The 23,833-nt window shown below is 40.7% G+C and overlaps 1 protein-coding gene and 1 non-coding gene across 10 annotated transcripts in view; both read right to left on the reverse strand.

Annotated features, from left to right (window-relative positions):
- RIPOR2 (RHO family interacting cell polarization regulator 2) overlaps positions 1 to 23,833 on the reverse strand; it is a 214,405-nt gene that overhangs the window by 48,429 nt on the left and 142,143 nt on the right. For 7 of the 9 annotated variants that reach the window (XM_044927953.2, XM_006051188.4, XM_025266477.3 and 4 more), the window contains exon 2: positions 2,921 to 3,047. In XM_044927953.2, the coding sequence (XP_044783888.1) occupies positions 2,921 to 3,047 (127 nt within the window). Of the gene's footprint in view, positions 1 to 2,920; positions 3,048 to 3,344; positions 3,487 to 4,142; positions 4,396 to 23,833 lie in introns of those variants that run through there. The other 2 variants (XM_044927950.2, XM_025266481.3) reach the window with 2 other exon arrangements.
- Positions 16,360 to 16,466, reverse strand: LOC112583044. Its single transcript, XR_003107407.2, has one exon. It is a non-coding gene; the product is annotated as a U6 spliceosomal RNA (small nuclear RNA).

The following is a 23,833-nucleotide window of genomic DNA, read 5'->3' on the forward strand; positions in this document are numbered from 1 at the left end:
TCTCAAGGCAAGAACACTGGAGTGGGTTGCCATTTCCTTCTCCAATGCATGAAAGTGAAAAGTGAAAGTGAAGTCGCTCAGTCGTGTCCGACTCTTAGCGACCTCATGGACTGCAGCCCACCAGGCTCCTCCGTCCATGGGATTTTCCAGGCAAGAGTACTGGAGGGGGGTGCCATTGCCTTCTCCGAAATAAAGGGTCAGGGCATGACAAAGGGCTACTTCTGTAGGCAAGCACACCTTATTTTATTGCACTTCAAAGATACTGTGTTTTTTCACAAATCGAAGATGTGCAGAAGTTCTGTGTTGTTAGATGATGGTTAGCATTTTTTACTGATAAAGTATTTAATTACGGTATGTCCATATTTTTTTTAGACATAATGCTATTATACAGTTAATAGACTACAGTGTAGTATAGACGTAACCTTTATATGCACTGGAAAACCAAAAAATTTATGCGACCCGCTTTATTATGATATTTGCTTTACTGCAGTGGTCTGGAATCAAATCTGCAGTATCTCTGAGGATAGATTTGTTTTTTAAGTTTTATTTATTATTTATTTATTTATTGACTGCTCTGTAAGGCTTGCAGGATCTTAGTTCCTTGATGAGGGATTGAACCCAGGTCTCAGCAGTGAAAGCACTGAGTCCTAACCATTGGACCACCAGGGAATCCCCTTAAGCTTTATTTTATGGAATAAATTTTGTTCCAGTATAACATGAAACTCAAAATCTCTATTAGGCAGGGAGGCAGCCTACAGTGGTAAGAGGGACACATGGTAACTTAACCCCAGGCTACTGATCTGATTAGGAAGCTAAGAGGCCAGACTACTCACTGACCCAGCTGTCAAGTGGAAAGCCGTGACCTCTGAGTGTGGCAGGTGTGCACCTTCCAGGCTAATTCTTAGTTACCTTCCTCTGCCATCACTGGGTGTACCAAAGGGGACAATATGTCAAAACACACAAACCCCCTAAGAATGCAAGACCTTTATCATGTCAGAAAACCTGGGGACCAACTTTATTCCATGTTACTTATTTCACTACCTGTCTTTTCTTTCTTGAGTTCCCCTAGGTTCTGTTTTAGATGAGAGGAGATACTGGGGAAAGTGAAGAATAACTTTCTCAAGACTGTGTCTGAATGACATCTGCTCCCCAGAGTCAGTCTGCAGAGACAGTCTTTATCCACTGCATAACTTCATACCAAAAACAATCCCCCAATTACAAATACAATTCAAATCCCCCAAATACAATGGAAATGTGCTTCAAAAAGGGGTAGGGGTGATTTCAAACTTTATTACAAAGCTACAGTAATCAAAACAGTCTGGCATGGGTCAGACTATGACCAGTGAATAGAGATCAATGAATACAATGAATACAGTACAGATCAATGAATTGATCTGGAAATAGATCAATGAATAGAGAGCCCAGAAATAAACCTTCCCATATATGGTCAATTAATTTATGACAGAGGAGTCAAGAATATACAATGGGGGAAAGACAGTCTCTTTAATAAATGGTGCTGGAAAAACTGGACAGCTACATGCAAAAGAATGAAACTGGACCCTCTCTTACACCATATAAAAAACTTAACTCAAAATGGATTAAAGACTTGAATGTAAGACCTGAAACCATAAAACTCCTAAAATAAAACATAGGCAGTAAACTTCTTGACACAGGTCTTGGCTGTGACTTTTTGAATAAAACACCAAAAGCAAAAGCAACCAAAGCAAAAATATACAAGGAAAGACTACATCAAACTAAAAAAATGAAAAGCTTCTACAAAGCAAAGGAAACCATCAACAAAACAAAAGGAATACTATTCACCCATAAACAACAATGAAATCTTGCCATTTGTGACAACATAGAAGGACCCTGAGGGCATCATACGTAAGGAAGTAAGTCAGATAAATGTACAATCTAAAAGAAAAAAAAAAACCAAGTTCGTAGATATAGAGAACCAATTGGTGGCTGTCAGAGGCAGGGATTGAAGGCTAGGTAGGAGAAATGGGCCAAGGGGGTCAAAAGGTAAAAAGAAAAAAAAGAACAATTTAAATTGGCAGGAAAAGACTACCATAGATGGTGCTGCAATGGGTATATAAAGAACCTTTACTATTCTGTAAGAAAATATGTAAATGTCCACCCTCAAAATAGGCAATGGATGTAAATGAACTGTTCATTTCCAAAGTAAAGACAAAAGACAAGTAAACTTATGAAAACACATTTAACCTCAATTAAGGATGATCTAGGAGAAGGCAATGGCACCTCACTCCAGTACTTTTGCCTAGAAAATCCCATGGACGGAGGAGCCTGGTAGGCTGCAATCCATGGGGTCGCTAAGAGTCGGACACGACTGAGCAACTTCACTTTCACTTTTCACTTTCCTGCACTGGAGAAGGAAATGGCAACCCACTCCAGTGTTCTTGCCTGGAGAATCCCAGGGACGGGGCAACCTGGTGGGCTGCCGTCTATGGGGTCGCACAGAGTCGGACACGACTGAAGCGACTTAGCAGCAAGGATGATCTAAAAGACTGAGAAAGATTTTTAGAAAATGCTCAGTATCAGCAGATGTGTGGATAAAGGCAAATCTGTTGTTACTGGTTAGAGGATAAATGGGCTCAAATGTTTGGAGGCACTTTAACAACAGGTATCAAAAGATCTGAAAAACATGGGGTGGGGGTGGTGTGGGGGTAGGGAGAGCTACACACACGTATTGCTAGCTTGTCCTAAATCTTCAGCCATCTTCTTTGCAGGAGCAATTCTTAAATAATAGAAATTTGGGGAACATTACATCTTTTTCATGAAAGAGGTTAAAACAGCACAGGTGTGTGTTTTGACCAGGCCACACGGATGCGGACTTTGTTCAGAGCATCAGGGTTCGCATCCCTCTCAAGCTGTGTCCCAGGAGAGAACCATCATGACTTGCCTGGATCGCCGCTCCTGAAGGCCACTGAACCCCGCAAAGGACTGGCTCCTGATGATCCCATTGGGCCCTCCAGGTGAGAAGGACTGGGATCCTACCAACATGATTTCTGGGAGTCTGGTTGGTAGTCCTGTAAGACAATGGAAAGATTAAGGCAAATAACAGGCAGGTTCAAACAGAAAACATGCTAAGCCTGTCAATGATAATAGGAAGTGACATGGGGTAAGGTGAGTCATGAGGCTGTTAGATGCTTCTAAGACTTATTTCCTATGACATGTTCTTTTTAACCCAAAGGGTTCAGTTCTTAGGTAAAGAAACACACATAAATAAATAAATAAAGACATAAATAAATATAAATTAGACACCATTATCAGTTACTTTAGGGTTCCTTCAGGGATTATTTTTTTTAAACAAGGTTCAACCGTACCTTCCAAATCATGAAAACTCTGTAATGTTTCCCTCCATTTAGAACAGCAGTAACAACAGCAGAAGCACACAAATAGGCCAAGTCAAGTTTCAGACAGGCTCTGTGTCACATTCAAAGCACGGCTCAGTCTTAGGGTGGAATTCTACACTTGGAAGTCACAAGACAAAAAACAGTAGGTTTCCTGAGAGATGAACTTACTTAAACTTGTTCTCCCTTTTTCTACATTTAAGTATATTTTGAAAGATCAGATCATGCTGCTATTGTGGCAGTGAGAAAAAAAGACGCGCATAGGGAGTGCTCACAAGAGTAGTGATAATCTAGGTTATGATAAGAACCCATGAGAACAGGCAAGGAAGGGAAAGGGGAAAATATAGCAGAAAGCACACACCCCTATTTCAGTCACCAGCTCGCCTTTTGTAAAGACTTGGTACCGCTGACCAAGATGCGTTGTCAAAACACAACCTCAGGTGCTTCCCTGGTGGTCCAGTGGCTAAGACTCAGAGCTCCCATTGCAGGGGGCCCAGGTTCAATTCCTGGTCAGGGAACTAGTTCCCACATGACGCAACTAAGAGTCTCAATGCCGTAGTTGAAGATCCCGCATTTCACAATGAAGATCAAAGATCCCATGTGCCCTAATTGAGACCCAGCGCAGCCAAATAAATAACAGAGAAATAAATATTTAATAAAATAACAAAACTTAAGCTGCACAGAAGCCTAAGATTAGTTTCCCCAAAGGACTGCCCTAGAACAGTTAGGTAATTCTATTCCTTTTATATCAAGAAGAGTCAAAGCACATACCATTGTTTTAGCAGGTAACCTCAGTCCAGAGAGGGGGACGGGCCAGCAGGAGGAAGGAGACACAGCCACTGTCCAGGCTAAAGACTTCCAAAGTGGGCAGACACCAACAGCATCAATAGTTGCCCTTAAAAAACCCAGCAAACAAGCAAGCAAAGCTGGAAAACAGCAGCAGAACGCTCCTGTGGTCCAGTATCACTGAGACCGGCTCAGAGCTCCTGGAAGCAGCTCAGTCAGGGGAGGAGGTCTGAATGAGTTGCTTCCCCAGAGAGAAAAGAACAAACAGTCCCTTCCCCATGAGGCTGCAGGCTCCTAAACCCCCTTCTCCCCAGCCACCGAGGAGAAAGCAGCTCTGGGCTGCATGCATTCTTGCATGCACACTGGCGCTGACTCACTTGGCAAGAGGCTTTGCAGTGAGCAACAGGTTGCTCTTTGATCTGGGTGGGACAGGCATCCCATCCATTCCAGCTAGGGATGGGGGCAGGGAGGCTGAAATTTGGGAGCATTCTCCAGAATTTTAAAAGCCATGATGATGTGGAAGTATGCACATTCATTAATATTAATATCTAATGCGTGAATGGCAGGACAAAATGTAGTGCAAATAGACTCTTTCTGATGGCCTCTCCCCACCCCCAACATTAAAAAATAACCATGATTTACACATAAATCCTTAATAAGGTCCTCTTAAGTGTTCTTTGTTGCTTACTAAGAAGTCTGTCCAATTTTCATTAAAAACACCTTCTTAGGTTCATAAAGCGGGCCTGTGCTATCTTTGCATCACATGTAAACATAGCAAATATCCAGAAACTGTAATAAATATCAAGAAAAAGGTCCAGAAAATTTAATAAATATTAGGAAAACATGTTCTTTTTGTACTCAATAATTTTGTTATATAAAACATACCTTAAAGTCTCAATTTGGCAAATTTAGTCAGTTTCATATCTCATTTTGTCAATTATTGTTCAATAGGTCTGTTGCATCCTGGCAAGCTTTGGTCATGGGAAAAAGACTTAAAAGTGTGTGAAATATTTTAACTGTGTTATTGTTTTGACTTCCTAGAGATTACGTTTTTAAACAAAAAAGATGTTTTTCTATTACCCACTAGATCAGTAGTTGCACGGACTCCTAGGCATTCTGATATAACTGACATGGACCTGAGTATTGGGATTTTGAAAAGGACCACAGGTGGTTCTGATGCTCAGCCCAGAAAAGAAAAAAAGGATGATGCTGAATTGGTTGAAATTTTCAAACCCAACCAAAACAATTTGTTACAATTTCTCAAATATCCAACTTTTATTTATTTATTTTTTTTAAATATCCAACTTTTAAAAAAGAGTCTTAAATAAGCCTCTCTTTGGAAAGTTTAAATGTTAAATGAATTAAACATTAGAGTTGGATAGTGAAATAATTTTACCCCTTCCCTTTTTTCAGTACCAGGTAAGAAAGCTGCTGCTTCTTTTAAAGAAAAGGATAGCTTTATTGCTTTGCCAGGCAAAGGGAGACACACCAGGCTTCTGCCTCAAAAAACTATGTGTCTCCAGGCACACTTCTTGAGAACAAAAATGTCTGTCTTGGATTCTGAGTTTGTAAATTGCTTCGGGATGTCCTCAGACACTTTTCATTACAGTTACTTGTTGAATGGATGCCCGCTGGGAACAGGAAGAGGGGTAAGCAGTTTTGTGAATGTTCTGTTTTGCCTATCTGGTCTGCAAAATGATCATTATCTATCAGAGAAGAATTTGGCTGATATCTGGCTTAGGCTGAGATCCCTATCCTGCCATCAGCTCCCCTGGAGGCTGACTCACTGCCTAAGGAGAGTCATAAAATAAGTTTGAGGGCTTCTGCACAAAGTTAGGCTCTTGAGAAAAAGGAGTAGGTTGAGAAAGGGAAGAGCTGGAGGGATGATGGGTAAGGGTGCACAAAGCACCCCCTTGCCCATACCCCTAACCCTGAAGTGGGGGTGACTACTTGGCTACTAGTCTTCCAGCAGCCTCAGCCATTCCCCAGTGGCTAGGTACTCTGTAACTCTGCTATCATCTTTTTGATGACACCACTCCCACCTCCTGGAGCCTTAAGTCCTCAACCTGCTCATTGGCTTCCTAGACTCTCACAGACCTGCTTTCTTCCAGCAAAACTATCCCTAAAGCTACGCATACTCATTTGCAGGCTTTAAGGACTCGAAACTGGTTTCTTGTCATTTGCATTTTACTAGCAGATGCTTCTTTGAAGCAATGCTTTCCCCTAAAGAAAGGACTGATGTACTAATATCAATAGAATTGCATTATCACTGCTAATAGTGGTATAAAGTGATACCCAAAGCTTGGAAGACAACTGGTAGTATCTTCTATTTAATGTGTAAAACACATTTATCCTTCAATATGTCACATCTACTCTTTGCTATCTCCTGTGTAGAAATACTCAACTTCACAAAAAGTTATATACCGGGAAGTTAATGACAGTCAACTATGTAATAGGAGAAAAGTGGAAATGATATAAATATTAATCATTATAGGAATGATTAATACATTATGGCATAACCTGAGCAGTTATAACAATATGCCCACACAGAAAGACCCCCCTCCTTCAGGACAAATTGCAGAACAAGTTAGAGCATGATACCAGGAATGTTGAAAACAAAATATAAAATTATGTATATGAATTGAAAAGTTCTGAAAGTATACATAGACAGTCCATGGAGAGGTGGGATTGAGTGGCAGTCAGAAACATTTTAATTTTTCTATACTGTTTGAATTTTTGTAAAGGAAATAGATTTATGTATGATTGATATGGTGCAGAATACTTTTTTGAAACTGCAGACATTTGGCAACCCACTCCAGTGTTCTTGCCTGGAGAATCCCAGGGATGGGGAAGCCTGGTGGGCTGCTGGCTATGGGGTCGTACAGAGTTGGACACGACTGAAGCGACTTAGCAGCAGCAGAGTTGGGACTAGAGAGGAGAGAGATCTCACATACAAGAACATATAAGACAACTTTGATGGGTAACAGCTCTATTTATACAATTGTTTATATCTGTAAGTCCTGCAAAGGAGAAATATGATTTCTGAGAAATAAGGTATTAGGTTTCATAAATTCTGATTACACCCTAATAATTCAGATTCCTCAATAAAGTTCCCATGATGAGCTTTGAGTTACAGACCAACTTCTTTATTTTGATCTGAAGGACTTCTAGAGATGGGATTGGACTCCTGGTAGGAGGCACTATACCCAGTACATATTGCTGCTGCTGCTGCTGCTGCTGCTAAGTCGCTTCAGTCATGTCCAACTCTGTGCGACCCCCATAGACAGCAGCCCACCAGGCCCCACTGTCCCTGGGATTCTCCAGGCAAGAACACTGGAGTGGGTTGCCATTTCCTTCTCCAATGCATGAAAGTGAAAAGTGAAAGTGAAGTCGCTCAGTCGTGTCTGACTCTTAGCGACCCCATGGACTGCAGCCTACCAGGCTCCTCCATCCATGGGATTTTCCAGGCAAGAGTACTGGAGTGGGTTGCCATTGCCTTCTCCGTACATATTGCTAAGACTCACCAAATACCATGCCTAATAAGCAAGAAATTCTATGTAAAATAACACTCTTCTTGGGCTGCTGCTACTTGAAACTTTCCAGCTTTCTAGCTCTAGAAACTAGACATGTTTCTAGTTCTCAAGTTACTGACTTCTCACCTGGCCTTTCTGAAAATGCCAGCAGAACTAACATTCATTTATGTGCATTAAATCCTAGAAAGGTCTCGAACCTTAGGCAAACAGTGAAGCTGCTATGGTTTGTTCCTTACTTTGCTTTGTCCCAGGCGGCCCAGGTTGTTACACCATGTGGCCACCCCTGCCCCACAATTCCCATAATCCCTGGGAAGCATTGATTCTTTCTGGAGGAATCCCAAGCACCTTGACTAAGAGTTGAATGAACCCTACCATTCTGAGCTGAGCCTCCTAGCACAGAAGCCAGAAAGCCACAATTGTCTCTCTTCTTTTCATACAGTGAAAACTGCTGCCTTCTCCCTGGCTATGCAGTGCTAAGATCCAAGTGAACACACAACAGAGTCTTTTGATATAAAATGAGTACAGGATTTCATGTGTTCTGATATGACATGGTGATACAAGTACACTGGGCCTTGGTGGGTGTGATGAGCCACCAGCTGACCTGAAGTTCCTAGTTTGTTTAAATTAGAAGGTAGCTTATCAAATCACCAGACAATTTGGGAAGAGCACTGAGTCTGGAGATGGCAGGGTCTGGAGAGGGTGGGTGTGAGGCAGATAAAAAAGATCAAGGAATCAAGAGGTTCCCCCTTCACCCCACTAGATTTCTTGCCTTGTTTGGACCAAAAATAAAAGGTCCAATACGAGCACAGTTCAGAGGGGGAACTAGCCAGTGCCCTGGAGAACTCAAAGATAACCTGATTCTTAAGAATAAATGAATGAATGACAGAGGTCAACCTTGGAGAGTTGTTTGGAGGACGGGCAATGAAGGGCATCCATCACAGAGCAGGGCTCTGCAGCAGATCCTAACACGCAGCTCCTGACAGTGCTTCCGGTATAAACAGCAAAAATGGAAGAAAAATGCTTTGAAAGTTCAGTCCAGGTGACAGTTCCATTTCCCCTTACATTTTTATAAACTGGTATTCTGGTTTATACTTTCTTGTGAATTTGATTAGCCTGGGTTAGCAAGCTTCTCTCCCCAGGTGTGAACAATTCCTTTTGGGGACCCTCAAGGTTAGGTAAGACAGGGTGAGCCCCTTTCATCACCTCTCAGGCACGAATCTCCAAATGAATGAATTCACAGTAGACATTTTAGAAGCATTGATTAACCATAATTGGACAAAGTAACCAGTCAGCTAGAAGGAATGTTGCTGCTGCTGCTAAGTCGCTTCAGTCATGTCCAACTCTGTGCGACCCCATAGATGGCAGCCCACCAGGCTCCTCCATCCCTGGGATTCTCCAGGCAAGAGTACTGGAGTGGGTTGCCTTTTCCCTCTCCAAGAAGAAATGTTACTATTGATCAAAGTTAAGTATACTGAGACTCATGAAAGGAAATAGGAATCATTAGATTATTTTTAGTTTTTCTAAGCATAAAAGCACTCTGCTGCATTAGGATAATACAGAAAAGTAAAAAGAAGTTAGGGCAGAGATGGGGAGTAAAGAACCATATAGTTTCTATCCACCCAAAGACAACCACCAGTAGAATTTTGGCACATACAATTTTCTTCAACTCAATAATTTTGAGCATAGTGCATACTAAATTGTGTATGCTGCTTTTTCTATCATATTCTGTCTTTTAAAACTATGTTTTATGGTTTATAATTGGCTTTTCTCTTCAACTACCTTTAAGAAGGTACTTAGGAGCTTCCCTGTGGCTCAGACAGTAAAGAATCTGCCTACAGTGCAGGAGACCTGGGTTCAATCCCTGGGTTGGGAAGATCCCCTGGAGAAGGAAATGACACCCATTCCAGTACTCTTGACTGGAGAATTCCATGGACAGAGGAGCCTGGCGGGCCATAATTCATGGGGTTGCAAAGAATTGGATGTGACTGAGTGACTCACACACACTAGGTTGACCCACGATCCAGGTGCTCTTCTGGATGATAAAAGGGATCCATTCAGTCTGCATTATGCTGCTGCTGTTTAGTCGCTACGTTGTGTCCAACTCTTTGTGACTACATGGACTGTAGAATATCTAGCCAAGCTCCTCTGTCCATGGGATTTCCCAGGCAAGAATACTGGAGTGGGTTGTCATTTCCTTCTCCAGGAGATCTTCTCCACCGAGGGGCTGAACCTGTGTCTCCTGCATTGGCAAGCAGATTCTTTACCACTGAGCCACCAAGGAAGACCCAGTCTATATTATAGATGCTTTTTCTTTTTTATTTTAAGATATTGTCAAAGGCAAAGTGTATCCTTGCAAGAATGATTTCCCTATGGGAAAGGAAGGAGCAGATTAGCATTCATACATGCTGGAGTTGCAGGACATCAAGCATTATGAAATTTAAAAAACAGCCACACGACAGCTGGACATCACTCTCTTCACCCTGGAAGAGTAAGGTTTTTATGGTCTGTTTCCCTTCTTTTTCATTTATCTGAATTCTCCAATATACAACACAAACAGATAATTCTGGAAGATCCCCACTATTGACAGAAAATATGAGAGACATCTGTGATTTCAGAACAAAGTAAGAATTTCTTAGTTCTCACTGAAGCATTTCTCACGGGGGGAGAATGTCAACTTAGAAATCAATAGTTGCATAGCTACAAAGCTATACCATCTCCACCTTAGACTGAGACTAATCTTCTGTGATAAGGCAACAGCCAGCAGGTCAGCTGGCAGGTTGCTGGGGTGACATGCAGGTAAAAGTAGACAATTCTACAATTAACTTGAGTGTTGGCTTGGTGCCAGGGATGGGAACAGACAAAGGATCATGAGACAACTTTGTATGGGTGTGTGTGTGTGTAAGTGTTCAAAAAACTGCTGTGATGATTGCTGGACAACTGTATACATTTCCTGAAACTCAAACTATATACTTAAGATGAATTCAATTTATGATATGTAATTTTACATCAATAAAGCTGTTGGAAAATCTCTATCAGTTTCCAGAAAAAGTCATCATTCCTTCTGCAAGAGGAAATGCCAAGGAATCAGGACCTGAAAAGGAAAAGCTCAATTAATAAGCAACTACCTGAGAGCTGAATATTTTCATGTTTTGATCCTTTTCCCTGTAGGCAACACATAAGACACAGCACACTGGCCCCACTGTGCTTTCTGACTCATTTCGTCATGCCCGGGTTGTGTTCCTCCACTCCCCGCTCCTAACAATGCCATCCTGTTTATGCTCCCCCACATATTGGTCAAGAGCAAAAGTATAATTCAGCTGTCTGAAAGAGGCATGTGGGCCAGATGTGAATAGCCTGCTATGCTAAATGATTATTTAAGATGAATCCTAAAAATAGGTGTCCGTGTATTATATGGTTGCAAGGTACCTATTACAGAACAGTTGACTAATCTTAAAAAAAAAAAAGTGGATATATTTAAGTCATTGGCTTTTTTTTTTGTAGTGTTCTGTCTTAAAATAAATCAAGGCAAGGCTAATATTTGCTTCTCAGTTGTCAGCTTCTGTTTACTAACCAAACGATAAATACATGCACATGATATTACACTGATTAACTGAGACAAGTGATGTGAATGGATGAAGAAACTTATAGAACAACTTTGATGTCAACTTTGATCCCTTGGTTAAGGTGTTGGATGCCTGGAAAGTTTCTATTTTTGCCTTTGTAACTGGTAAGTGGTTGGTAAGGAGGTACTTTGAGGCTATGCAAATATCTTGTTTATTTAACCTAGAAGTTTTAGCAACCATTGATGATTTTTGCCCAAATCAATTATCATTATGATGGCGGCAAAATGGTATGCTTTGAACTCAGTCATTGTTTTGGACTGTAAGAGCTTTCTTGAATCCTTTTATTTGCTTTTATTCGCTGTCAGGTCTGTTGGGATGGACTCATGGATTCTTATTTTATTCAGTGGGTTTGATCCATTACTACTGTTTGATGCAAAAGTCAACTGTTTCCTGAAGCATTTTCTGAGCAAATCAACCAGCTCAACCAGAGGAATCTTGCCGTGTGAACCACAAAATTTCCAGTATTTTTGGTTGCACTTCTATCTTATCTATTTATTTATTGTTTTCAAAGTTTGCTGTTTATTTAACTGATTTTTTCAATTTTTATTGGAGTGTAGTTGAATTGATTTATAGTTGATTTACAATGTTGTATTTCAGGTATGTAGCAAAGTGAATCAATTATACATATATACATATACATATATATGTAATATATCCACTCTTTTTTAGATTCTATTCCCATGTAGGTCATTTCAAAGTATTGAGTTCAGTTTTCTGTGCTATACAGTAGGTTTTTATTAGTTATCTATTTTACATATCAGTTCAGTTCAGTCGCTCAGTCATGTCCGACTCTTTGAGATCCCATGGACCACAGCACACCAGGCCTCTCTGTCCATCACCAACTCTTGGAGTTTACCCAAACTCATGTTCATTGAGTCGGTGATGCCATCCAACCATCTCATCCTCTGTTGTCCCCTTCTCCTCCTGCGTTCAATCTTTCCCAGCATCAAGGTCTTTTCAAATGAGTCAGCTCTTCACATCAGGTGGCCAAAGTATTGGAGTTTCAGCTTCAACATCAGTCCTTCCAAAGAACACTCAGAACTGATCTCCTTTAGGATGGACTGGTTGAATCTCCTTGCAGTCCAAAGGACTCACAAGAGTCTACTCCAACACCACAGTTCAAAAGCATCAATTCTTCAGCGCTCAGCTTTCTTTATAGTCCAACTCTTACATCCATACATCATGACTACTGAAAAAACCATAGCCTTGAATACATGGACCTTTGTTGGCAAAGTAATGAATGTCTCTGCTTTTTAATATGCTATCTAGGTTGGTCGTTACTTTTATGTCTAGGTTCTAGGCTGGTCATAATTTTATATATAGTACTGTGTATATGTCAATTCTAATCTCCCAATTTATCCCTCCCCCTCTTTCCGCCTTGGTAATCATAAGTTTGTTTTGTACATCTGTGACTCTATTTCTGACAAACCTTCCAATTATTGATGGGAATTAACATACTCAGGGACTCGGTGTTTTATAATTATTTCTCTGAATGTTTCATCTCTTTTAACAAGCTACAAACTTCTTGAGCATAGGTACCATCTATCTGTACCAACTTCTTTGATGCTCAGGGTAGGATAGAAAAGCATTGTCTCTGGAGCCAGGTAACCCAGGTTTCACTCAAGTTCTCTCTGAGCTCCAATTTTTCTTGTCAATAAAATGAGGATAATAAGACCTAAGTTACCAAAGCTGTTGCAAGGAGAAAATGAGATAACATATATAAAAATCTTAGTGTGGAATAATGGTTTATTTTCTACTATCAATGTCTAGAATGAGCTCTTAGAAGGTATATCTGACTTTTATCCATCAAATAGAATGCACTAATTATAATACCATACATACTTTTTAGGTAAAGAGATAGTATTAGTCGCTTGGTTGTGTCCAACTCTTTGCAACCCCATGGACTGTTGCCTGCCAGGCTCCTCTGCCCATGAAATTCTCCAGGCAAGAATACTGGAGTGGGTTGCCATTCCCTTCTCCAGGGGATCTTTCTGACTCAGGGATCGAACCTGGGTCTCCTGCACTGCAGGCGGTTTCTTTACTGACTGAGCCACCAGGGAAGCCGAAAGAGATAAATAGAAATAAAGTAATTTGATATTACTGCTCCTCTCTTTCTTTCTCTTTTATTCCCCCCTCAAACCAATGAGAGCAGAGCACTGTGAAGCTATTTTCAGCATCATGCAGAACCATCTGAAGAGTAAAGAAGAAATGTTAATTGCATGTCTACTCACTGGAACAGTCAGTTGTAAGAACTTCTATATAATTGACACCATTTCAGCCTGAGGAAAATGAAAACCCCTCTTCTTCCATTCTGGTGGATTAAATAAATGCAGAGAGAAGCAGCTGGCCTCACGATAATTAGAAGAGAAATGATTCAGGACCTAAAACTTGCTTAAATGTCAAGGGGGGTTGAATGGATTTTGACTAATGTTGTCATAACTCATTTTAAAATGCAAAGTCTAAAACACTCAGAGACCCTCATTTGGTGCAAAGTAGACATCAAAACAGGACCAACTGTTTCCTGGTTCAAAGGAAAAAACATTTTGTGCTTAAATGAAGCTTGACGCTATTAGCAATAATAAGTCAATTTACTAATTAAAAAAAACACACACACACAAAACAGTAAAAACCATGCACATCAAAAGGGGAAATTTCTTGGAAACACTGTCCTCATAGACAGCTTGGCTGATCCTGCTGAGAAAAAAATCCACCCACCACAAACCCTCATTATTTGATCATCAGATTCAAAAACAACGCTCCAGTATGAAGGAAATGGCCCCATGCCTGGTGTTATCAGCTCCTCTAGGCTTTTCTTGCATGTAGCCTGTTTACCCCTAGAGCTTGGCAACTCATTTCTAGCTAATGGTGACCGTTGCTTCTTTACTTCAAAATACACCAAAATGGTACTAATATCTTCTGCTGTTATTTGACTTTACTAAAATTAAGTAAAGTCATTTTTTACAGTTTTCTTTAATTGGCTTTACTTTTTAAAGCAGTTTTCAGCTCAGAGCAAAATTGAGCAGAAGGTACAGAAGTTTCCTATATACTCCCTGCCCCTATGCATGCACAGTCTCCCCTACTCTCAGCCCCCACCAGAGTGGTACATTTGCTGCAGTCAGTGAACCTACACTGTCACATCACCATCATCCAAAGTCTGTAATTTTCATTAGGATTCACTCTTGGTCTTATATAGCCTATGAGTTTGGGAACATGTGTAATGACTTGTCCACCGCTAGAGCATAGGGAAGCAAAATTTCCCACCTCTGAATGTGTCTACTTTGCATGTGGATTGATTTAAGCTGATTATCTTAAGAAATGGAAGACTCAAGAAGTTTGAAATTACAATTTTTTTGTACTTTATTTTTTAGTTTGAAATTACAATTTTCTTGTACTTTATTTTACTTTTTATTTATTATTTATTTTTTGGCATGCAGAACTTCCTTGACCAGGGATTGAATCTGTACCCCCTGCAGAGGAAGCTTGGAGTCTTAGTCACTGAACCACCAGAGAAATCTCTAAATCACCATTTTTTGGTAAGCTCATAGTTTTTATTATTTTCACTAGAATGGAGCTACATCTTTGGCCATCTTAAAGAGAAAAAGCCCTTTGGTTCTAGAAGAACGTCCCCAACAGTGTGCTGGGAAGCATCAGCATGCACCATGCACGTTTCCTTTGCCTAGCATGTGTGTCTAAAATGCATTCGTTCATGGGCATGAGAGTCAGGTAGAATATGGAACTGAACCTTATAATTAAGCTACATGATATAGCTCATCTCAGAGAAAGGAGATGAATTATCTTTAAGCTTTTTAGATATGGCCTACACAATCAAACAAATAGATTTTTCTTATCAATTAATTTATTTCTGGCCATCAGAGCAATTAAGTGGAATTATTGGAGGGTTGACTGACAATTTTATGCAATGGCATGCACGCTTAGTTGCTAAGTAGTGTCTGACTCTGTGATCCCATGGATTGCAGCACACCAGGCTCCTCCGTCCAAGGTTTCTTGCAGACAAGAATACTGGAGTTGGTTGCTATTTCCTCCTCCAGGGGATCTTCCCGACACAGGGATTGAAGCTGTGTCTCCTGCACTGGCAGGTTGATTCTTTACCACTGAACCACCTTACAGCTAAAGACCTCAACTCAATTATGGTAATGCCATCGGATCACAGCTTTCGTTTGCACTAGGAGGTGATAGTTAAGCCTTGCTTAGGTGAAGCAATGGACTCAAAGCTAAGGCAGTCTTTTCAAACTCAAGTTACATTCGTCATTTTATTTCTGTTGTTATGACAACACTTTTAAAAGCAGTACTTCAAATGCTTAGCATTCAGGCATCTTATTATAGACTTGAATATAATACACGAGGGTATGAAGCGCAGCTCGTAGGGGTTTTGAAGGAGCTGAGATGCACAGTTAGAACACCTGGACACCTTCTCAGCTTTGGCCCCTGAAGCTCCTTCACTTGGCTTTTTTATGTAAAAAAAATAGTGAGGGCTCATCCAGAGGAGGGAAGATGAAAGAATTTACGTGGGAAGATATGCATTATTATTCACAGTCTCTATTCTGATACTCTTGATTACAGCCTGTGTCATGCATTTTTTAGAAGTCTGTAAGTGATGGTGTGTTCTGATCAACTTCAAGAGCTTATTGTTAGCTATTGGAGTGATTCGTTTACATAACTATAACTCTATAGAAAAAGTTCTCATAATAGACTTGTTATGAAAATTAATAATCTATAAAGGGAGAGTGGCGTTTAGCATGAAACAGGAAGCAATGACCTTTCTGTAACAGGAAGCAATGACCTGTTGTGTCTGCACTCCAGTCTGGTAAAAGCAGAGAAATGTTTGTTAAACCTTATGTTTTAAGTTTTTAAATTGAAGCACAGGTGATTTACAATATTGTGTTAGTGTCAGATGTACACCAAAGTGATTCAGTTATATTCTTTTTTTCAGATTGTTATCCATTATAGGTTATTACAGGATAAGTGAAAATAGTTCCCTGTGTTGTACAGCAAGTCCTTATTGCTTATCTAATTTACATGTAATAGAAAAACACAGAATGCTTCACAATGTTGCACGTGATCCTTGCACAGAGGCCGTGCTAATCTTCTCACTCTTGTTCCAATTTTAGTATAAGTGCTGCTGAAGTGAGCACCATTTTTTTTAAAGCAACATACAAAGAAAAAGATGTTTTTACCATGGAAATGATCCGGTTGAATGTTGGCACTTTCCAATTATTATGTGTTGGGTTGGCAAAAAAGTTGTTCCCTAAGATCTTATGGAAAAACCTGAAGAAATTTTTTGGCCAACCCGATATTAATAGGGAGAATTTTGTGTCTTCTGTTAATTCTCCCTGCCTTGGAGTAAATTTTTTCGGATAATGTGACCTTGGTCTCCCTAAACCTGTGGTGTTCTGTCTGAAGTCATGTGAATTATTACTGAACAAAGCAGAGGTGAAAAAAGGAGGATGCAAATGATAACATTTCAGAAGAAACCAGTGTCAGAGAGTTACTCTGTGGTTCAACTAGAGTAAGGCTGTGTCTGAAAGTGCCATCACATGCCAGCAGTTTCAAAGCTGCGTGGTTTCCCAGAGGCCCGCACACATGTTCTCTGCATGGTAATTTTAGCAAATTAAACTGCTATAAAGGGAATAGTGGGTTCATTACTGGTCCTTGCTCCTGCATACCAAGAAGGTGGTCATATGAACAACATCTGCTGAGTTATTTTTGGTTGCCAAAACCAAATAATTTATAACCAGAATGCAAAGCAGTTAGGTATAGCTATGTGCAAATGCTTAGATTATCAACAAAGCAGAATTACGTTCCTTTTTATGAATAAGAGGGTAAAATAATTTCTTACTGTTCTTTGCTCCAACCAGAGGATTTGAAGCTGTAAAAACAGGAATGAAGCAAAAAGTCCATTTAATCCTTAAAGTACAATTTAGTTGCAAAGAAAGAACAAATGCTTATGGATCCCACACTGGACCCATCAACATATGGCAGACTCCCAACAGCAAAGACAAAAGACTACATTACAGGCCTATTTGTACACATGTGAAATGCCGTATTACTTGGATTCTGAGCCCAAAGGCACTGTCAGGATACTTCCCCTCACAGAGGCCCACGTAACTCCAAAAAATCACACGATGCTCCCAGTCAGCTAGCAAGTTAATCTCCACTCTTAGCTGTCTGTAATTCTTTGCCCATTCATGTCCTTAGCCAATCCACCTAGAGGGGAGTCAGATCCCTTTTTCAAAAGCAGGAAAAAGAGGAGTTGGAAGACTTTCCCCAAGACAACCTGTCTCCCCCACCACACCATTCCATCCTGACTCACCAGTTCCATCACCTGACTCACCAGTGTCAACCCTATCTAGGCCCTTCCCCCTGAATTTACTCCATCTTCTGGTCACATTAAAGTTGTTCCAAGGGCTATTTTTTATTTTCTGGGACTCAAATCTCATTCTGAAATGCTTGGTCTTCTCTTGGCTCTGGGTTTTAAATTTTGTCTCTAGTTCACTAGCAATAAAATGGTTTTCATTCATTTTCTTGGGTCCTACACACTGTCTCCATGCACCCTGTCCATCTGGCCAGTCTGGGAGAAATAAAGTAGGTTAAGATCTTCACAGGGCTTCAGACTCCCTGCTGAGCAAATCATTTATTCATGGGAAAAAAGGAGGAGAAAGGACAAGACTCAAGAGATATACTGTTGGGAGTCTGCCATATGTTGATGGGTCCAGTGTGGGGTCCATAAGCATTTGTTCTTTCTTTGCAACCAAATGGTACTTTAAGGATTAAAATGACTTTTTGGTTGAGTATCTTGTCCTTCTCCTCCTCATACGTCTAGATGCAATGTGTAAACCTTGTCTTGATTGTGATGATAAACCTACTGAAAAAAGTCATTTTTGAGATACTTGGGACATTTTAACATGGATTAGACTTCAGCTCATACTAAGGAAATATTGTTCATTTTGCTAGGTGTGAAATGGAATTAGGATCATGCAGAAATATGTCTACACTTTTGAGATGCCCACGGAAGTTTGTAGGAGTGAAATGACATATGGTTTAGATTTGCTTTAAGATGTTTTAACAACAATAACAAGAGGGATAGATGAAGCAAGTGTGGAAAATTCTTGACAATCATTGCACTGGGTGATGGGTTTTTAGGAATATGTTATTCCATTTGCTTTATGTGCAATTTGAACGTTTTAATGTGTCTACTGTTCCAGCGCTGATACAGGAAAGCAATCCTGCATAGTGAATGGGTGTCACGGCCCACATCTAGCATGAAGAAGTCAAGTATCGTGTCAGAAACTACTTCTTAGCCTTTAGCCCCTTTATGGAACACTTCAGAACACAGGGAATGTAGGAATGGGGGATGTAGCATGAATGCAATACATGATGATCTCTGTCCTCCTTGAATCTCAGGGCAGATAAAGAGGAAGTCAGAGAGAAGGGAAATTTGTCTATTTTCTCTAGAAGGAGAAGGAGATTTGGTTTAGCATGTTTGCTTGGTGGGTCGACCCAATCCCACTTCAAAGCAAACAAGAAGCCTATAATTTGACCACACTGGAGGCCAAATTAACTGGCTTTAATAAGTTCCAGACCCACCTAACTTTCCACTCCTCCTGGACCAACATCTGTGTAAACACAGAAACCCCAAACTGGGACCACCTCTCTTGGCCATGGAGAAGGTCAACAGGGAACAGAGATGTGGGGTCACGGGGGCCTCAGATTTTGCCTCTGTCCTCTGCCTGGTCGGGATAAGCGTGTGGGAATAGTCCAAGGCTTTCACCATGGACAGGGCCACGGGGGGTCTGAGGTGTCAGGACTTGAGGAACAAGTGCAGGCTCTGAGCAAACTGGCAGCGCTGAGCCTGGGAGCATTTGTCATGCAAAATTGAAAAGATGAAATAATCTCTGTATAGGGAACTTCAGTTTTCCAGTCAATTGACAGATGCCTTCTCCACCATAGAGGTAGATATAGTAGCTCAGATGGTAAAGAATCTGCCTGCAATGCAGGAGACCCAGGTTTGATCCCTGGATCAGGAAGATCCCCAGGAGAAGGGAGTGGCAAACAACTCCAGTATTCATGCCTAGAGGATTCCACTGACAGAGGAGCCTGGTTGGCTACAGTCCATGGGTCATAAAGAGTAGGACATGACTAAGCGACTCACACTTTCACTTTCTCCACCATATAGGGCTTCTAAAGAATTTAGTACTGATGCCAAAGTTAAAAGAACTTAGAACAGGTGACCCTTTGGGGAATAAAAATAAAGAGAATGGTGCATCTTTTGGTGGCCACACAGCTATCTGAATCTCTACTATCATCTAGTGAGGAGATTCATAATAACATTTCAAATCTGCAGATTGGTCCTTTCCAAATGCTCTGACATCTATACTCTGACAACAGCCATGTAAATAAGGTAGGGCAACTGTCATGATTCCCATTGCATAGGTAAGGAGACGCATCTGTAGACAACTGTACTAACAAGACTGTTGGCAGAACTGGATCTAGAATCAGAGTTTCTACCCATCTCTACTTTCCTTTAGCTGAGAAAGCAGAATTTCTCCTCCAATTTTCTTTGCCTTCTTATTCTTTAAACTTGGCCATGACATGAGGCTTGCAGGATTTTAGTTCTCCAACCCTCAGCAATGAAAGCTTGGAGTCCTAACCACCAGACCACCAGGGAATTCCCTTTTTTGTCTGTTTCTTAATATGACTTTCCATCAACTTGGAGAGAAGGGTCACCAGTACTCAGAACACCCTGTGACCTCACAGACATCATTAACTAGCACTGATCAGGTGCTCAGAGGGTTCGAGAACAATTGACCTTTGTTTCACTGTTACTCTTATTTTTTATTTTCTTACTCCATAACCATTCCCCATGAGCTTCTTAGGTGGCTCAGTGGGTAAAGAACCTACCTGCCAATGCAGGAGATGCAGGATACTGAGGTTCAATCCCTGGATTGGGAGGATCTCCTGGAGGAGGGCATGGCAACCCACTCCAGTATTCTTGCCTGGAAAATTTTACAGGCAGAGAAGCCCGGCGGGCTACAGTCCAGGGGGTCATAAAGAGTCAGACACAACTGAGTGGCTGAGCACTCATGAATTCACTCACTCAACCATTTGCCACAATGAGATGCTCATTATAACACAGTATAACAATAATAACAGCATTTTAGAGTCAACAAATACAAGTGGGTAATCCTTGCTATTCAGGAGTAACAAATTCATGACTAAATCCAGAAAGCCATGTTCACTGTTAGAAACTGAGTTACTGGGCTTATTTGAAGACATTTACCACATTAAAATAAATATTTAACCTATATTTTGGCCTCTGCACCTTCCTATGGATATAACTATCAATAACCTCTAGAAAGAGCATAATACAGTTTAGAAAGTCTCAAACCTGGCTGCATATTAGAATTACCTGGAGAACTTTTTAATAATGTGATTGTCTGAGCCTCATCCCCAGTGGTTTTAATTTAATTGATTTGGGTAGAGCCTTGCCAGAGATACATAAAATCTTCCCAGGGTTTCATTTTTTTTCTCTCCACACCGTATGCCATAATCTTGATCACATCTACCTCCTATTCTTTCAATGCACAAAAAATGGAGTTATTAATGTTCTTTAGTTGCTTGATGCCAACTCCGATACAAAAAAATATTTGGAAAAGGCATTGCCAGTCTTCACCAGAAACACAGGACAAAACTGCATCACTTCTCTAATGGCAAAAAAGGAATGGCTTTGGGTATCCTAGGGTTTAAAAGAAAAACCGTCCACTGTGTGAAGACTCAAAAGTAATTCCCTATTAGGACTGGAACTCATGGTCATCTAATCTTATGTTTCCCAACTTAAGGCCAAAATATAGGCCTTCTGTGTCGGCGTGGAGACCAAAGAATTCAGCCTGCCTGGCAGAAGCACTTTACACTGTGCAGCCTTGATGAGTTGCCTGACCTCTCCAGACCATAATTACCTCATCTGTAAAAGTGGGAAAAGAAACAAACTCCCAGTTTGCTGTGAAAATTAAATACGCTAATGAATTCAAGTGCTTAGAACAGTGAAGAGCAGGTGCTATTTTGATTGTTACCGTGATGAGGATGTATTACCAAGTTGTCTCCAGTTTAATGAGGTCTAGATGACGACATCCTGTGCATCGCCCAGAGAAAACTGGGAGGCTGATTTCATGAGTTTTATACTTTACCTAGGAGCTCATTTATAAGTACTGTACATTCTCAAGTCTCTTGAAAGTGGAATTAGCTGAGCTAGGCTTCAATTAGAGACTATATAATATCTGCAGAGGTGGTGAAAAAAAAGTTGATTCCCCCTAAATAAAAAAATGCAGTTGGTATTAAATACAGCACAAGATCCTAGGATACTTTACCACCAGGCATCTGTAACAGTTGATTTTCTACAGTATGATTTGCGAGCTTTTCAGTGGACGCCCTCCAGACAACCAGCTGCTCTGAACATTTTTCTCTTCTGAAGGATGTCATTCACATTGTGTTTCTCAAACCTCATCTCAAGACTTTGCAATTGAAAGTACAGAGAACGTTAAATGTGGGTGTTGAGTACAATCCAATGGGATGGGCAGAATTTGGAATGTGACCTGGGCAATGTCTTTTTAAAAAAATGACATGCATTCATGTAAGAATGTATTTTGATCTCTAGGAGGGACAAAATTTTTCTCTGCACCAAAAATATATCATTCGGCAGTATGGGTTTACTGTTTCCGAGTCGGCCGTGCGGGTGTTTCAGCCCCAAGAGCAGATGCCCTCCAACTGTTCAGCCTGGGGTATGAGGGTGAAGAGAAAAGGGGGGCAACAGCGTGGACAGGTGGCTGGACACAGCCAGTCATTGCACCCCCTACCCTTCTGCTGCCTTCCAGAGCTGGATTTCAGACCATGCTGTGTATCACAATTAATGTTCTCAGCAGGGAAGGGCAGTATCAGATTTATCAGTTATGTTTCTGTTAGGACTTTCCGAGTCAAGGAAAATGGTTCAGGTGGGAGCATTAGTCTTAGTAAATGAGAGTACACTTAAACTTAACACATGTATATGTAGGTTACATATTTCCTGAGAGTCAACTCAGAGACAATGTCATGCTATCATAGCTCTAATTAAAAGAGGGTCTTAGGTGAGACAGAATCTTAGAGATTGCTGCAGTCAGTGTGTTTGTAAGCAACAGAGACAAGCAGCAAGTAAGAACAATGAAGCAGCAGGATCCAGAAGCTCAAACACATACGTTCACATACAGACACCTCAAGTTTACGGTGTGTGGCTAGACCATCAGTCTGCAGTCACACAGTTGGTGTGAATATCCTCTTTAGAACAACGACCTCTGCTCAGTTTCCTCGTCTCTAAACACTTACATCATTAAGTTATGGTGATAATTAAGGGAAATCAAGCCTGTGAAGTATAACGCACAGAGTACATACTCAGTAAAACGGATGTCTGCTACTACCACCATGACCACCACCATCATCACCGTCATCATTATCATCAAGGTCAAGGATAAAAAGACATGGCCTCACCTAAACAATGAAAGTCTCATGTTTTTATGCTCTGCTTCATTTTGCTAGTCGAGTTGGTCTTGCTAAAACCCAAGACCTCAAGTGCTGAAATCTGGTGCTGTAATAAGATTATCATGAAGTTGCAACTCAATTGTCTCAGCTGGGCTCCCCTGTGAGGGCGTGTGGGGAAGGCAGCAGTCATCCTCAACCTTCTGTTAACCTTGTCTGAAGACAAAAATCTGATCACGGCATGTAACTTGACCTTAGAAAAGTTGAATCTTTTTGTCCCCCCAAACATAACAACTGTAGGCCAAAAATACATATTTCTTTTTCTCTTCATGGAGTTTACTTTGATTGTTCCTTTTGGATCTTTAGGAGAATGTGATGGAGGGGTTAGAGAATAAGAGTGAAGGTCAACGTGCAGTGTTGACTTCTGAACTTTACTGCAGTGCTCTGGTTTAACGAGCTCAATTTCACCTCGTCTAAGCTCCCACATAAGACTTTTCTTTTGCAATTCATTGCTGGGGTAATTTGCCCTTCAAGGAATTGCTCCAAGTCCATCTTTCTGATAGTAGTAACTTCAGTGATAACCTAGTATATACTTGTTTTGGTCTGGCTACAGGGAAGTTCAGAGCAAAACTTGCTGCTCAATCATAGCATAAACATTCATTCTTTAAAGTTAAGATATTGATTTTTCTGAGTTCCTCCTTTTGATACTTATTCTCTTTTTAATTGTATGATATTATAACCTGTCTCAAGTTTTTGAAAAGTTACAAAGAATAATTTTTTTTAATAAACTTTAACCAAATCTAGTCAAAGCTATGATTTTTCCAGCAATCATGTATGGATGTAAGAGCTGGACCATAAAAAAGGCTGAGCACTGAAGAACTGATGCTTTCGAATTGTGGTGCTGGAGAAGACTCTTGAGAGTCCCTTGGACTGCAAGGAGATCAAACTAGTCAATCCTAAAGGAGATCAGTCCTGACTGTTCACTGGAAGGACCGATGCT

The sequence above is a fragment of the Bubalus bubalis genome, chromosome 2 (genome assembly GCF_019923935.1).
Source record: "Bubalus bubalis isolate 160015118507 breed Murrah chromosome 2, NDDB_SH_1, whole genome shotgun sequence".
In the NCBI taxonomy this organism is placed as follows: Eukaryota; Metazoa; Chordata; class Mammalia; order Artiodactyla; family Bovidae; genus Bubalus; species Bubalus bubalis.